General features: G+C 35.6%; 1 protein-coding gene across 4 annotated transcripts in view; it reads left to right on the top strand.

Annotated features, from left to right (window-relative positions):
• RIMKLB (ribosomal modification protein rimK like family member B) overlaps positions 1-16682 on the top strand; it is a 63847-nt gene that overhangs the window by 4856 nt on the left and 42309 nt on the right. For 3 of the 4 annotated variants that reach the window (XM_072653689.1, XM_072653686.1, XM_072653688.1), the window contains exon 2: positions 7443-7670. In XM_072653689.1, coding sequence (XP_072509790.1) covers positions 7496-7670 — 175 coding nt within the window. In that variant the 5' untranslated portion in view covers positions 7443-7495. Of the gene's footprint in view, positions 1-4456; positions 4543-7442; positions 7671-16682 lie in introns of those variants that run through there. The other variant, XM_072653687.1, reaches the window with a different exon arrangement.

The raw sequence follows: 16682 nt of genomic DNA, 5'->3' as shown, positions 1-16682 counted from the left end.
TTTTTGAGAGCCTGGCCTTTAAATTTTTGTCTTTGTATCTCCAGGGTTTAGCCTTGCATGTTCTTCATAGGGGTAGAGTTTAGGTCTATGATTTCATTGGTGTCTGGAATTCCAAGTTAGGAAACTCCTTTTATTATAATTTTTCTATTAAAGATTCATTGGGATTGTTTAGAAAGAACATAGTACTTCACATTTGCATAATAAATTTCTGCTTATGAATTTTATGTACCTATATATTATTGTATTACTAAGTCTCCATATTGTCTGTCATTATAACTAGTATTAGTTTTAATAGGTTGTTTAACATTTTTTTAAAAAGTATTTTGAACATAGTAGACTCCTAATAGATGTTTGTGGAATTAAATTGAAAATGGAAATGTGGGAGTTGCTACACTAGATCAAACTGCATGTGTTCTTATTGCACTGGTGTTTCACCTTTGGCAGCATTTCAGATTTTGATGTTTTATAGAACAGCCAGATTGTATTTTGCCAAATTGTTCATTTGCCCACAGCAGCCTTGGATTTCTTTCCTTGTGCTTCCTAGTCCTTAGTTGTTAGCTTATTTCTTTAACATGTGATTGTTAGTAGAAATCTGTAAAGCCCTGGGCACCAGTAACAAAATATAGCTATCCAGCTTAAAGGGCAGGGCCATGGATAGTGTAATTTTTATTGAACACTTTCAGTTAGGCATTTACAACTCCAGGAACATGTTTCAAACTTTACCATATAATAGAGAAACAGTTTCTTTGCACCAAACATTCATCACTAGCTGGTTGAAAACATGTTAAATTTCAGTCAGTATTTAGAGGCAGAAATTTTGCTTTATTTGCTTTATGCAATCTTGTCTTTTTGAAGGGATTTTTAGTTAGAATTCTCTAGGAAGTATCACCTGTTTATTCCTCAAATGGGAATGTATAAAAAGGTTTTGGTTCATGAATGATGTTCTTGTGTCCTTAGACTATTTCTTAATTTTCTATAGTAGTCATTTATCAAAGGTCTGCTCTGTGAAAGGCTATTGGGCTCTGGGAGTGCAAAAACAAAAATGAATGAATGTCTGCCCTCAAAAAACTTAGATTATATTTCATTTTTCTCTTGTTTTTGTACTTCAAACTATTTTGAGGGTTAGTTGTGAGTAGCTTTTGACTTTGAAAATGCTGCTGCCTATGTAAAGATCAAGTATTTAATGTTGATCTTCCTAGAGGATAGTGGGTTGTGTAATGGGGGGGGGGGGTAATATGGTAAAAAGCACCTATTAATAAATTATGCAGAAGAGAAATAATGTTAGTCAGTATTTCCTAATTGTCTTGATATTCTTAAATATTTTTAATGTCAAAGTAGTTATAGTAATGATGAAAATATTGTTAAAGAGAAAGTATGTCTTTTAAAAAAACTTCTAAGATATATGTTGTAAAAATCTCACTTGTCTACTTGCTAGAATTTGTAACCCCAGGTGTCAATAGTTTTCTTTGATCTGGCTTTCCCTTGATTTTATCTTTATCTTACTGTCTTGGCCTCCTATTGTGAACCTAGGCCTCTTTCTGTGTCTTAAGTTGAAGACCTTTTTTAAAAATGTTGTATTGATGCCTTTTGCACATTGGTCCCACTTATTTCACACTTCCTTTAAGACCAAGGAGATACACACACACAGAGCTTTTAGGAAAGTCCTTTATTGGGCACTCATACATTCTAACTCGAATGCACCTCAAGATCTTGTAGGCCAACTTCTTCATTTTACAAATGTGCAATGTTATGCCGCCAAAGGTTAACTGATTTACCTAAGGGTCTTCAAATCTGAGTTCTTTGTTCTTGAAATCTAGAACTCTTCCCATTGTTCACTGCTACCTGAGGGTGCTCCTGGCCTAGGAAATTGTACTCTCTGGCTTTCCTGGTGCTAGTTATGAAATGAGAAGGAAAAAAAACATTAGCAACCATGTTGCTTAGACCATGGAGATACACATACACCCCCACCCCACACACCCTCCAGATTGAACTTCTTGAGGCAAAGAAAAACAATTAAGCAGTAACATTCAATATATCAGCTGCCTTCTGACAAACGTATACCATAGTCTGTCCTGGTAGTTTCCCACCTCTGTCACCGGGGAAGTAGAATGTTATTCTTTTTCTTTTATTTCCTTATGCTGTACTTACAACTCTTACTATATTTCTCAATTCCTCCATTTGTCATTTCTTACTCTGCAGTAATGTTTCATTATATTCACATATTAGGGTTTTTAAAAAACATTCCCCATTTGACAGACTGCCATATTTTTAGTTCTTTGCTACTTATTATTGTTGGTTCTATGAAAATTTTGGTATGTGTGAAAATCTTTGTTTTCATCTTTGATTTCCTTGGTTTGTACTCCCAGTAATGGTATTGTGAGATCAGAGGGTTTGAATAAATTAGTCACTTTTCTTGCATAATTTATATTAATATCAAGAATCATTATTGTAATCACTTTAGAGCTCCATCAACAGCAAGCATATTAGTGTCTTTATTCCTACTATCCCTCAAACATTTTTCATGGAATGAGGTAAAAACTCTTTTGTAATGTGAATTGCTCAAACTATTAATGCTTTGGAACATGTTTTCATGTAGTCATTTATACTTTGCAGTTCTTTTAAAAACTGCTTTATATGCTTTGGCCACTTATAAACTGGGAAGTAATTCTTGCTTGGTACCATATATTTGTCACTTCCCTGTACATTTTGGATAATAAACGTCCATGATGTTTGATACAAATCTTTATTACCGTTCTTCTGTTTTTCTAATTATGTTGTGATTGGCTTTATTTTTTAAAAGATCTTCAAGTTTTACGCAGTCTCAATTGTTTTTATCTTCTATGGTAACAGTGTTTTCTTGAAAATCAAAGTAGAAGGTATCAGAGCAAAGTTAGGCTTATAGTTTAAGGTTCTTTTATGAGAGTTGGGTCTAGTAGAGAAAAGTATCCCAAAAGGAATTTAAAAAAAAAAAAGTTGTCTGTTTGCCTCCTATCAGAATACCCAGAAGTCTGAGAAGAGTTGAGCTTCTTGCCGTCTGCACAATAGTCCTTATCCCTATTCCTTTGTCATTTTCTCACTCACCACTCAGTTAAACCTGTCTCTGAGGTTTAACCTTTATTTTCTCAACTTCTGCCTTGGAGGAGTTGCCCTTTTCTTTTCACTGGTCTCCACTTGCAAAACCATGACCAAATCAACCTTACTGTTGCTACCAGAGGACATTGTCAATCTACTGGCTTATGCTCCCACTAACAAGCATTGTAACTAACTGTCCAGCCCAGAGTGCCTCTCATTGACCACTGCTCTCCTGTGTTCGTGATCTCTCAGTATTAGAATGTAATCTCTTTTAAGGTTGTGGTCTGCCTTTGCTTTTGTATTTGTCTTCTCAGAGCTTGTGTTTGATAGATATTGAGACAAATGCTTTTTCAGGAATTCATTCTTCTCACTCAGCAAGCATTTTATTAACTGCCTACTTGTGTCAAGCACCTTGGTAAATGTTGGGAATTCACAGGAAAGCAAACATAGTTCCTGGCCTCAAGGAGCTTGTAATTTAATGTGAAAAGAGTTCAGAGTTTTGTGATGTAAATAGGAACTAACGTCTTGGAGGGCAAAGTACTGGCTGTTGGAAAAACCTCACATAAGAGGTTTGAAGGAAACTACGGATTTTAAGAGGCAGAAGTAAGAAGAGAGTATACCACAGGCATGGAGAAAGTTCAAAGGCACAGAGAGGAGAATAGCATTTGTATGAAGAGCAGCAGGAAAGCCAGTTTATCTAGACACGGGTTATATGAAAGGGACTAATGTGAATTAAGGCTAGAAAGGTAGGCTAGAGCCAGGTTGTGAAAAACTTCTTTGAACTCCAAATAGAGGAGTTTGTATTTGTACAGAGACAATAAGGAGACACTGGAGTTTATTGAGTAGTTGTAGAATGACAAGATCAGACCTCTGCTTTAGGGATATAACTGGCAGCTGTGTAGAGGGTGAATTGAAAGGGTGAGAACTTAAGGCAGAGGAATCAATTAGGAGCCTATTGCACTAATCTTATGTGAGAGGTAATAAAGGCTTGAATTATGGTGGTAGTTGTGTGAGTGGAAGAGGAGGGACAGATGAAAAATATTTTGTTGAGGTAGAATTGACAAGACTTTGTTGCTGAATGCCTGTGTGAGTTGAAAATTTAAGAATGACTAAAGTTGTAAGGATAGTGTTGACTTGACCACTGTAGGGAACTATACAAGGAATGAATTTTGGGAAGATGATGAATTCTGTTTTGAACATGTTGAATTTGAGATGCCTATGACAAGTCTAGCTTGAAATAACCAATAGACTTTTTGGTGATGTGAGACTGGAGCTCAGGAGAAAGACTAGAGTTGGGATATGTAGATCTGTGAGTCATCTGAATAGAGATGGTAATTGAATCCATGGCAACCAGTGAGGTCACTAAGAGAGTGTATAGAGAGAAGAGGACTCAGGTCAGAGACTTCTCAATACATCCACAGTTAGGGGGTGGGATATGAATGATGATCCAGCAAAGGAACAGTGAGACAGGTAGGAGGAGAGCCAAGAGAAAGCAATATCACAAAAACTCAGAGAGGAGAAGGGTATTCAAGAGGAAAGGTAGTCATCAGTGCCAAATACTACAGAGAGGTCATGGAGGATGAGGATTGAAAAAACAAGCCATTGATTTTAGTGATTAATTCTTCCTTTAACCACAGTGGTGAAAGGTGTACCTGATCTTGTTCTCTCCTAAAACTGTTATGGTGTTAATTTTTATATTTGGTTTATATATCCATTTTAAACTACTGTAGCATATTAAGATGATAGTGTAATCCTAATTATTACCAAAGTGCTTTCCAGTTTTCCAAGTAGTTCTTGTCAAAAAGAGAAGCATATCATATCATAAATCTAAAACAAGAAGAGATCTCTATTTTACAACTGAAAAAAAGTCCCAAGAAGAATAAATGACTTGACCTGGGGCATCCACCATTAATTGATAACTGTTTTCAATTATTTTTGTTTTTTGCTTATCCAACCTGTTCAGTTGATTTGCTTTTCTATTTTTAATGAGTGCCAAATAGTTTTGATGACTACTGCTTTTTAATAAAGTTTGAAATCTGGTAATCTTCTGAAGTGTCTAACTCTCTTCCTCACACTCCCCTCACCTCCAGTAATCTATTGATGATACAGAGTATGTCTGTCTTTTGTTCTAACTTCTTTGGTATCTATTTGGTTAGACTTGCTGATTTCTTTCTTAACAATGCTACCTTTGTTTATGTCTTACCTCATTTCTTTGATTGTTCTGGACCATTGTAGAGGTTCTTGGAGTTGCTTGCTTTTCGTTTCAGGTGGCTTCGCAGAATTTGTTATGCTATCTTAACTCTTCCTCAGGAGATTCTGATTAATTTTCCTTTGTTGAAAAGTACTTGGCCACTGAGGTGGATTTAAAAAAAAAAATGCTTTCTCATTTCTCCTCAGTACACTTTTATTTATCTTAGTCATTGTAATTTTTTCTGTGATATGTTTGATGAAGCTTATTGTCGATCTCTTTCTCTCAGAATTACTCTTACTTCATTGATGGCATTGTGCCCTTCTCCCAAATTTTAGTCTGTTTTGTGTTCTCCCTGGGATTGGTTAAGATCTGTTTCCCTCAAGAAGTAACATCCCATGGGGGTGGGAGGGTGATTAGGAGTATTTTTTCAAAGCATCATGGATCATAGGATCACGTATTTAGACCTAGAAGGGAACACAGAGACATTTAGTTCAACTTCCTTATTTTACAGGTGAGGAAAATGACCTCTCCTTGGCCTTTCTTTCAGATGTTTTATGTTTTTTTCATAATTTTTATTTGGTTCTTTGCTGTCTCACAGGGTATTGATTTCTCTTTAGTATATTATAATTTTCAGAGATTTCCTGTTTGGGGTAAGGTTTAACACTTTCTTTGCTAAACTACTTATTCTCATTTTACTAATTTTGAGTCGTTATTTAATTTTTATCTCTTTATTTCATAAGTATTCATGTAGTTTGTATCAAAACTATTTTTTCCTTTTTGTCTTTGCTTTCATCTATTATGGAATTACTTTTCCTCCTTTACGCTCAATTTTTGGGCATCACTAGAGCAACAGTTTTTTTTTTTATACTAGTTAAGTTCATCTCTCCAACTTTATTTCCTGAATTGGTGCCTTGTGTGGCTAGGCACCACCTCTTGCTGCTCTTTTGGATGGAATGGTGCCTTTTTCACAAGAAAATCTTCCTGTGCTCACTTCCAATTCCTGGAGTTAGTCCTTCTGGGACCTATGAGGTCCAGAGTAGGTTTTTTAGGACCCTCTATGACATCTCAGGCCAGAGGGCTAGGGACCTTGGCGCCCTGGGTACCTGGACTCTCCTGATCAAGGATGTATATTCTGTTCTATGGATAGATATTCTATACTGATTGTTGTCATTTCTGATAACTTTCAAAGGTCCTCATTGGGATTTCTGACCACCCTGGAATTTATTTAGGTGAGCCCTCCACTCTTACTGCTTTCAAATATAGACCTTTACAGGCTTCACATGTCTCTAGTCTGACTGTCGCATACTATATTTATTTCATTGGATTTCAATATCAGTTTTTGGTCTAGTACCAATTTCAGATTTTTCTTATAAATATGTGGGATCTGGGCAGTTCTTTTCAGGCAGCCATATTATTACCCAGGATTTCTCATTTAATTCAATTTAGCAAATATTCTCCTTTTGATTTTCTAACTTTGCTTTTACTAGCATTCGTCTTATTTGTCTTATTACTACTTCATTTCCGTTGCTAGTTCATCATGCACCTTTGTCATTTATTTTTTGTAAATATTAATCCCTGGGTCATCCCCATCTTTTACCTTTTCTGTTCTCTTTCAGAGCTGTAGGAGGAAGTTATGACTATGCCAGCTAAGTCCAGTATGGACTCATGTTATCATGTTATCTATTCTCTGTGGGCTTTCATTGTTCCAACACTTCTACTCTTTTTTTGACTGACTCTACCACATCCCTTTAGTAATTTAGTAAATTTAGTAATTTTTTTCACCAAACTTCTCTTGAACCTCTCACCAGATGATATTTCATCTTTCTTGACTGAAAAAATTGTAACCATGTGAGTTCTTTAAGTTCATCAGATATATACCTTAAAACTATTCCACATCATCACTTCATCCCTTTCCTTTCTCTCTTTCCTGATGATGAAGTGTGTCCTTTGTCAAAGTTAACCCTTTTAATGCTCTTGATGGAACTCCTAGCCATGAATGAATCATTAGTCATCATTCTTAAGAAGACATTGCCAGCTGCTGTTAACTATTTTTCATCTTTCTCAGGATAGAAAAATTTTAACTATTTGTATAACTGTGATTGCTAAAACACTATATTATTTGTATGTATAAAGAAAAACTCCTATTCTTGACTTTTTAATATGTTTTTTCTTCCTCTAGGTAGAGCATAATTTAAAGAGAAAATAATTCAGAAGGAGGAAGACCAGATCAAGATGTGTAGCTCAGTTGCTGCCAGATTGTGGTTCTTGACAGATCGTCGAATCAGAGAAGACTACCCACAGCAGGAGATACTTCGAGCTCTAAAGGCCAAATGTTGTGAGGAGGAGCTAGACTTTAGAGCTGTGGTAATGGATGAAGTTGTGTTAACAGTCGAGCAAGGGAATTTGGGTAAGAATATGCCTAAGGGAAGGAAGTGATATGATTTTAGTTCCTTTGTGGTGGAGTAAGTCATAAGGATTATTCAAAAACTAAATGTGACAGGAAGACTTTAAAAAAAAAACTTTAAGTTTCCTAACGGTAAAGTCTCTTTGACCTTTGAAACAAGCCTCTTTAAAGGAATTAGTGAAAGTCTGTTCAAGAGATATCAAAATTAAATAGATCTGTTATAAGATTAGGAAATAATCTGATAATTTCCTTTAGTGGATATTCTACAGGGTGTTTTTGATGATCTCTTTTTGATAAAATTGTCAGATAGTTCCAGGGCTGAATAAAATCTGCTTGTATATGCATGTGTGGAGATATCTTTTAATATTGTCACATCTATTTCCATTAGTAGAAATTTTGAACGCCTTGAATTGACTCATAAGCATACCTTGCTAGATCGCCCTTGTCTTTGCTCTGTGTAAGGAGAAGGCAAATGGGACAGATTTCACACTCTTATGCTTTGCCCCATAAGTCAGTCCTTACCAGTAGCATTTGCATCTCTGCTTTACCAAAAAGTGATTTCTTTGGCCTTATTACTAACTTGGGGGGGGGGGGGAGGTTTCACTTGGGGTAGGGAGTAGTACTGTGTGGTGACCAAATGGATTTGGAATTTCTGATTGGTTTTCATAAAACCCTTAGTGTAGTGACTTGGACATTGGATAAGAACCTAGGAGACATAAAGTTATTTTCCAGACCACTTATCTGCTTTATGATTTTAGACTCACAGTAGGAATTTATGATTCAGTTCTCACTTCTGTAAAATGGGAAGAGAAACACTATTGAGAATTAATGATATGCAAATGAACATTTTTCTATTTTTGAGAATACTTTTAAAATATAGGTATTAATTTACTTTTCTTTGGAAACTATTGCATTAAATGACTCATTGTCATATAACGACATTGGTATTGGTATTGGTATTGAAAAGGTAGACTTTTGCTTCCATGGAAAGTTTGATGTCATCAAAAGAACTTCTTTCACAAAAGATATTCAACAATGGAACAATTGGTTACCCTTTCACAATTAATTGAAAGATCTCAAGAATGCAAGATCTCACTGTGCACATTGTATGTTAATTATAAAAAATCTGTGATTTCATGTAGCAAAAAGCAACTTTATCAGGTTTTCAAAGAAGTACCTCTTATTCATATATAAATTATCTAAGCTTCCTTGAAGAATATAAACAAGCTTTTCTATAACTTAAAAAAATATACTTCTCACTGTGTTAAGAAATGCTACTGCACATAATTTTCTGTCATCTTCCTCCTAAGATTTTAAAGCCAGTTCTTTAAATGTTTTTATTTTTATTGATATATTTGAACATTGGTAAACTGTCCCCAATGTGCCTTGCCATTAGAAAATGTTAAGATGTTCTAACTGCGTGGAATGTATGTGGAATGTGGTAAAGATTTTCCTTGAGCACAAGGAAAATCCCTGTCACAGATGTGTGACAAATGGATTGAAGTAGATGGACCAGAGGCAGGGAGACCATTCAGAAACTTGTAGAGAGAAGTCCAGTGAGGTTTTGAACCAGGACAGCTAGCTGTGTGAGTTAGAGAGAAAGTATCATATGTGAGAGATGTTCTAGCTACGTGGAATGTGGTAAAGATAGACAGATATTGAGGGCAATACCAAGATTATGAACCTGGAAAATTAATAAATGACATTGCCTACATCAGAAATAGAAAAATTAAGTAAAGAAATAATGAGTTCACAGAGCTGAATTTTAGAAGGGACCATCCAGCCCAACCCATACACAGAAGTAAACCCATTATAGGATATAGGACAAGTGGTTTTTCCATCTTCTAATTGAAGATCTCTGCAAGGAGATTTTTCCTTCTTCTTTGGACATGTCTAAAGGATCAGTACACAGTTGATGGAAGTGGAACTGGCACCACAGAGAAGCTGGGGCTGGATAGATCTGAGTCATCTGCTGGTGGTGGTTCTTTTTTTTCCTCAAAGAGGACCAAAGTGACATCACTGCATTAGGTAGGGCAAGGTGTCAAGGTACAATCTGACAAGACTGGCTGATCAGACCAAAATGACTTCTACCACAGGTCCGGCACAAATAGTTCATGTGAATATTTGAAGTGGAGATGTCTCTAAATTTTGCGGATGTTTCTTTTGAGCTTCTGTAATTCTGATTTGCTCATAGAGAAGCACAGTACCTCTGATGTGGATATGCCATGCTGGGTGGTCCTATGCCACTGTCTCCCACATATCACATTCCATTCCATAGTTCTTCATGTGTGGATTGGAGTAGTTGGCTAATAAGAGCTCTTAAAACTTTATTTTGTGATTCTTTGGAATTGCTTTTGTGACTGAATAAGTTATTTTATATCTTTTAACTTCATATTTTTCTCGTGTAAAATGATGGCCTCATTCTATCTGATGCACTCTAAGGTCTCTTTTCTGAATCCTGTGATCTAGTTTGCATGTGTTAATATATAATTTCCATAAGTTGTTATGGCCAAAGGAACATCATCTGGTAGCTAATTTTTTAGTGATGAGTCTTGGGCTATAAACAGAAAACAGGTTCTTCATAGCAGGCCAAAGACTTTCCAGTGTGATAGTACCATTAACTTGCTAAGTCTTGTGTTCCACTGTAATAGTCTTTGAGAAATACAGGGTCATTCTATGCCAAAATGAAACTTTATTGAATTATTATTACTGTTTTTCCTTCTGTAGTCTCCTCTCACTTCTTCCTGTCCCTGCATTATTTCTTCTAATTGGTTACCTTCTTTTCATATGGTTTTCTAAGTGTGAGAATTTCATGTTTCCTAGGAGCAAAAGACTTTATAGAAAATGTTAAACAGAAACTCTTTTTTGCTGACTTCTAGGTTCACCTCTGTTGTTTGAGATACCAAATTTAAATGACATTTTGTATTACTGTTATAGGATTCTACTTAAAACTCCTATGATTGAATTGTTTGTCCTTGTTAAGAACCTGAGAGACTTGGTGCTGTGACTGTTGACAGTTGCAGCCTTTCAGGGAGTGAAATTAGATACATAAAATTGGCCCAAAACTTTTTTGCTTGCTTTTTAAAAGTATATGGTATTGGGGAGTTTTATGAATGTGCTAAGGAGCAGAATGTAATAGTGATTCCAAAAAATATCTTTTACCTTAAGTTCATTTTCAATCTTATATTTGTGTAATTTGTTTTAGTCTGCTTTATTTGTTCACCCTGAAAAAATTTTATCTAGTCTGACCCCTTCATTTTATAAATGACAAAACTTAAATCTTGAGAAACTAAATGATTTGTTGTACATCATGGTTCTGCTACATCCTAGGTTTCCTAACTCTAATTCTGAGTTGTTTTCATAACTCCATTGGCCTTTCCTTGTTTCTTATGTGTCATTTCTTTGAGGTTGCAAAGTTGCTGTCAACTCTTTCTGTCTTCTGAACTGTTGGTAATTTTGTTTAGCTCTTTATCTAGTACTGATGCTTCTAACTTATTTACTCATTTTCCATATTGGAGGGAAAAACTATTAAATATTAGAAATGTACTACACATGAAGACTTTGCTTTTATGTGAGGTTTTCTCTTTGAGCTAGAATAATTAGATATTACAAATGTTTCATTTTATTCAGGATGTTAGGGTTTGCCCAGTAAATTTGGGCAGCTAGATGGCACAATGGATAGAGTGCTGGGCCTGGAGTCAGAAGGATCTAAGTTCAAATGCAGCTCCAAAAGCTTGTTGTTACCCTGTGCAAGTCATTTAACTCTGCTAACTTGTTTCCTCAAAAATCTATAAAATGAGCTGGAGAAGGAAATGGCAAATCATTCCAATATCTTTGCCAAGAGAGCCCCAAATAGGGGTCACAAAGAATTGGATGCAACTGAATACCAACATTATCTGGTGAATTATATTTTTAAAACTTTTGTATAAATAATCAAACTATTATTGGAGGTTTTTTATTGAATAGGTCATATTGTTACAGTCAGTCATGTTTTTAAAAGACCCAATTTTTTTCTAATAGCAATATAGTAGTATAGTAGTGTTTGACTTGACCCGTACTATAATTGTAAACACACTGAGATATCCTCACCAAGCTCAACCAGCTACAAGCTGGCTATAGAACTTTTAGTTAACCATTTCAATTAAGAACACTGATGAAGGACTTAAGTTTGACTTGGAATGATTTAAAGATGTAATAGATAATGCTCTAATGTTGAAATTTTTTCTGTAGTCAGAGTACTACAGAATTTGGAAATAATCTAGCCTATTGCTCACCGTAAAGAGAGCCTTCCTTCTGTGCTTATTTATTAATTAGGTTAAAATAAGAAAAATTACAAGGGAATTATGCTTAAGAGTAAAAGAGAGTGTGTGTGTGTATAAAACTAGCCTTTGATGGATTATGTGAAAAAATTCAGTTATTACCAATATTTTTCCTAAATAATTATTGTAAACATTATTTCTACCCATCATAATATTCTACACCAATCTACTGATCTTCCCTTCTCACATTTTAGCTTGTTTTAAAAGAAAAAATCATGCAAGGAACAATTATTGGTATAACCACTTTATTAATGATACTGCTAAAGTTCTAGTTAGTATGAAATGACAGATTTCCATGTAACTTAATTTTTTTTTTTACATGAATGGCATTGTTTTCTTCTTTGGGAGATGAAAAAGTGAAGCTCATTTTCTTCATCTTTTGATTTTGGGTTAACTTCAGGGTCTTGTCTATAAGGTTCCTAATATAACTCAGGAAGAGAAAAAGAGTAACTACTAATTACAGCCCTGATTAGAGTGATAATGTGTGTTTTTCTGGGGGTACTGTAGGAACCATATAAAACCAGGTCTCTAAATATTGTTCTGTGTTAGAACTGAGTATGGAAGAGAATCTGATAAAGTCTTGAGATTCTTGCTATCTGAGCGGCTTCCTATGTGTATCTTTGTTAGTGTTCTCCTTTGGGTTGTGTGTTTTGTGTAGATTTTGTGTTAGGTTGCCTCTTTATACTAGAGGGTTTTGTGATAGCTGTCATAAGGTCAGTGACAGCTACATCCTTAATTACATGTCCTGAACTGTCCCTCTGTCAGAGTTCCAGGGGACATTGGTAATCAGTTGTCTTAGAAACCTTGACAGTATGTATACTTGAACTGCTGGGATCCTAGAGGATATGGATATGAGGTGTAAATATTTTTCTCTTTCAACAACAAGAGGTTTCTGCTACCATTGTCTTTTAAAAGAAAATGTTTAAGCCTTATTTTTTTTCTAACCAGTGTGGTCTACAGGCTCCTGGCAGTCCCCAAGACCCTTTCAGTGGGTCATTGAGGTTAGAATTGTTTCATAATAATACCAAGAAGTTATTTGCTTATTGAAATACTCTTCCCTTTTTCCAACTAAATATTTGTGTGAGGCTGGATTTTCTTCATATTCTTCAACCAAAAATATTGCAACAGATTGAATGCAGAAGCAAATATGAGAATCCAGCTGTCTTGTATTAAGCCAGACATTAAAGAGATTTGCAGAAATATGTAAACCAATGCCATTCTTCTTGCTATTTTTTTATTCTTGGAAATTAGTTTTTTTTAATAAAAATTTCTTTTATGTTAGCATATTAATTATTATTTTAAAATAAATATTTTAAAAATCCATTTTAATTTAGAATGCGGTAAATATCAGTAGGTGTAATAAACATAACCTTAAGCTCTCAGGAATTTTCAATAATTTTTAAGAATATAAAGGGATCCTGAGACAAAAGTTTTAGAACTACTGTACTGACTCAACTTAATAGGGTTGGTGGGCCCCATTGTGTTTGGGGTGGGGTAAGCATTTATTAGCACCTATAATGTGATAGGCACTGTGCTAAGTGCTGCACTGTTATTATCTTACTCTGTGTTCACAACAACCCTAGGAGGTGGATGCTATTTTAATCCCCATTTTACTGAGGAGGAAACTGAGACAGAAGTGACTTAGCCAGGGTCATACAGCTAGTAAGTATCTGAAGATGGATTTTAACTCTGGTCTTTCTTGTTTTTTCTTGTTTAGACTTAGCACTCTATCCTCTGTGCTACGTAGCTGCCATATAAAGCCTATACAGGTCTCCAAAGCCAAATGAACTATGATTCAATTCTTCTAGCCTCACTATTACTGCATTTTTCTTATGGAAAATGTTTCTCTTTATAAAAGTATATAACTTTGAGAGCATTGGGTTTTTCTTCAGTGAAAGTCTTTGTCCACTGCCTAATCATGGCACAGAGGTGACTTTAGGTTCTAGAAAGCCGTCAGCAGAGTGCAGACTCTTACAGATTTTGAATTTGGGCCCAGTGACAGCTGAATTTGTTCAAAAACTAGTCTAGTTAAGCAAGCACAGTGAGGCTTATCAACAGATTGATCACCAAGTTTTTGGTTTGTTTTTTTTTTTTTTTAAATTTTAATTTTGGCTAGGATGGCTCCAGTACCCATACAAATAGCCCTTTATTCCATGCAGCTTCTTTTGACTTCCACAGTGGCAGTAGTGGAAAAAAGGAACCATCATGGGGATAATAGATTTATAGCTAGAAGGAACCTTAGAAGTCATTGATTCCAACCCTTCATTTGAGGAGACTGAGAAGCATAAATGTTAAGTGAATTGATAAAGTCATACAGGTAGTAAATAGAGCAGTAATTTGAACCTAAGCCTTTCTACTATTCTGTGCTACATCTCATTCAACAGGGGAATTGTAATTGCACACACTGAACCCTTGAATTCTAGATAATTTGAGCTTATTTTGGAACTATTTGGGAACTTTTTATTGCTCAGTAGTTTCCGTCGTGTCTGATGCTTCATGACCCTATTTGAGGTTTTCTTGGCAGAGATACTAGAGTGGTTTGCCATTTCCTTCTTCAGCTCATTTTCCAGATGAGGAAACCTAGGCATACTGGCCTAAGTGACTTGCCCAAAGTCACACAGCTATAAGTGTCTAAGGCCAGATTTGAACTTGAGAAGATAAAGTCTTCCTGATTCTAGGCCTGGTACTCTATATATACTGCACCACCTAGATGCCCCATTTGGGAACTACCATTCTCAAAATGTTCTGGATTCTAGATGATTGAGGTTCATGGTAGTACCACACTGAGCTTGACAGCTGCCTCCCCCTTCTTTCCCCCTAAATCTCTGTCTGTATCTTTGCCTTGGTGTTTATGCCTGTACCTTCCCTCCTCTGCTTGCTCCTTGTTGCTTAGCATTACACAGTTCTTAGACTTTTTTTAAACACTAATAATGGGCCATTTTTGTGCTTCAGAGACCAATGAGTTGATGTCAAACAGCATCCACAGTAATGTTTTTGCTGTGATAAAATAAGAACAGAAGGTACAGGTAAATAAAGGGACAGATTGTATATTCCTCATGTAGAGCTACAAGAAACATAATTTCATAGGAGTCTTGATTATTTCATATTAGAGTGTTCATAGTAAGCAAGCAGAATACTATTAATCTAATTGTAGCTTAAATGCTATCATCTTTTGCAGAAAATAGAGAAAATGTATGAAGAATTTCTAAGATCCCCCAAAGTTAATGAAGTCTTGAACAGTCAGTGACTTCAATGAAAGGCACACGGGTGGAAGACAGTGAAAACCATGTTAGAAAATATGGTTTGGGGTTAAGAAATGAGAGAGGCCAAAGACTTATGGATTCTTCAAAAGCCTCCTTAATGATAACGTTTCTTAGAAAAAAAAAAGATTTAGAAGATGCTATATGTGGCAAACAATGAAAGACACACCAGAAAATGAAGTTGACACTTTCTTATGAAAAAGGAAATGGCAGACTAAGGAAGATGTTTCAGAATCAGCTGTTTTTGTGCAATCTGATCATTTATTGATTGGAGCAAAGGTCAAACCATTTCAGGTAGTACTAGTTTTTTGTTATATACCAAGGAAAGTTAGATGCCATTGAGTTCAATCTCTTCATTTCACAGATGAGAAAATTGAGTCTTAGAAAGGTTAAATGACTTGCCCAGGACCATACAAACTAGTAAAAAATGATTGAGGCAGGGATTTATACTCAGGTCATCTTGACTCCAGGTCCAACATTCTATCCATGGAGTTGTATAACTGCCCCTTAGCTCCTGAAGTAACAGTGGAAGACTGAGAAAAGAACCCATTCCAACTTGAACCAGTATCTTTATGCCACAATACTGACCCCATTTATCTTTGTTTTGAGTTTTGGCTAGTGGCTCAGAAGTGATCCAGTATGTCCTTCTCTCTTGTTCACCCTTTTACAAGAGACTATCACACTCATCCAAATCCATGAGGTAGACACCTATGGGGTAGTGCATGGTAGTAGTGCAGAATCTCTGCCTTTCCATCTACCCATCCCCAATTTAGAAGAACAGAAACCTCTAAATCTATAATCTTTCTTTGGAGGTGATTCCCATATTCCCTTGCTGTGATTTTACTTACTTTATATTTGACATGTTTCTTTTTGACCCAGGTTGGTGGAATTTGATAATTATGCTTTAAGTCAGTTTATTCTATTATGCCCTGGTCATATATACTTTTTGAAATTTTTTTTAAAAGTATTTGACTCAGTAGAACAAAATACAATCTCAAAAGTTCCATTCTAGTCTCACTTTTCTCCCCATTGTAAATCTCTTCTTTATTTCAATCTTGCTAAACTGACGTTTTTATATTTTATATATATCTATATATATTTATATTTTATATATACATATCACATGTGGGTGATTAATTCTGAAGGTGACCAAGCACGCAGTCTATAGTAACTAGAAATGCTCACCAGCATCATTCCATGCAACAGGTCTTTTATCATGAGCTCTGTGAAGTTTTCAAATTTGGCCGACAAAGGGGCTTGTCACAAGTGTGTTGAAGGATGGTTGTGTCCTAACAACTCTGCCTCTAAGCTTTGAAACGCATTCTGGGCTTATTTGATGAAAAATCCTGGTGTGGTAGATGAAAATAACCTTAACTCTTGCATCAGTTGTTTCATTTGGCACATCCTTCCGTGAAGGAAGTTACCATGTTTGCTCA

Source organism: Notamacropus eugenii, chromosome 3 (genome assembly GCF_028372415.1).
Source record: "Notamacropus eugenii isolate mMacEug1 chromosome 3, mMacEug1.pri_v2, whole genome shotgun sequence".
In the NCBI taxonomy this organism is placed as follows: domain Eukaryota; kingdom Metazoa; phylum Chordata; class Mammalia; order Diprotodontia; family Macropodidae; genus Notamacropus; species Notamacropus eugenii.
Note: the sequence above shows the minus strand (reverse complement) of the source record. Positions and strands in the feature narration are given on the sequence as shown.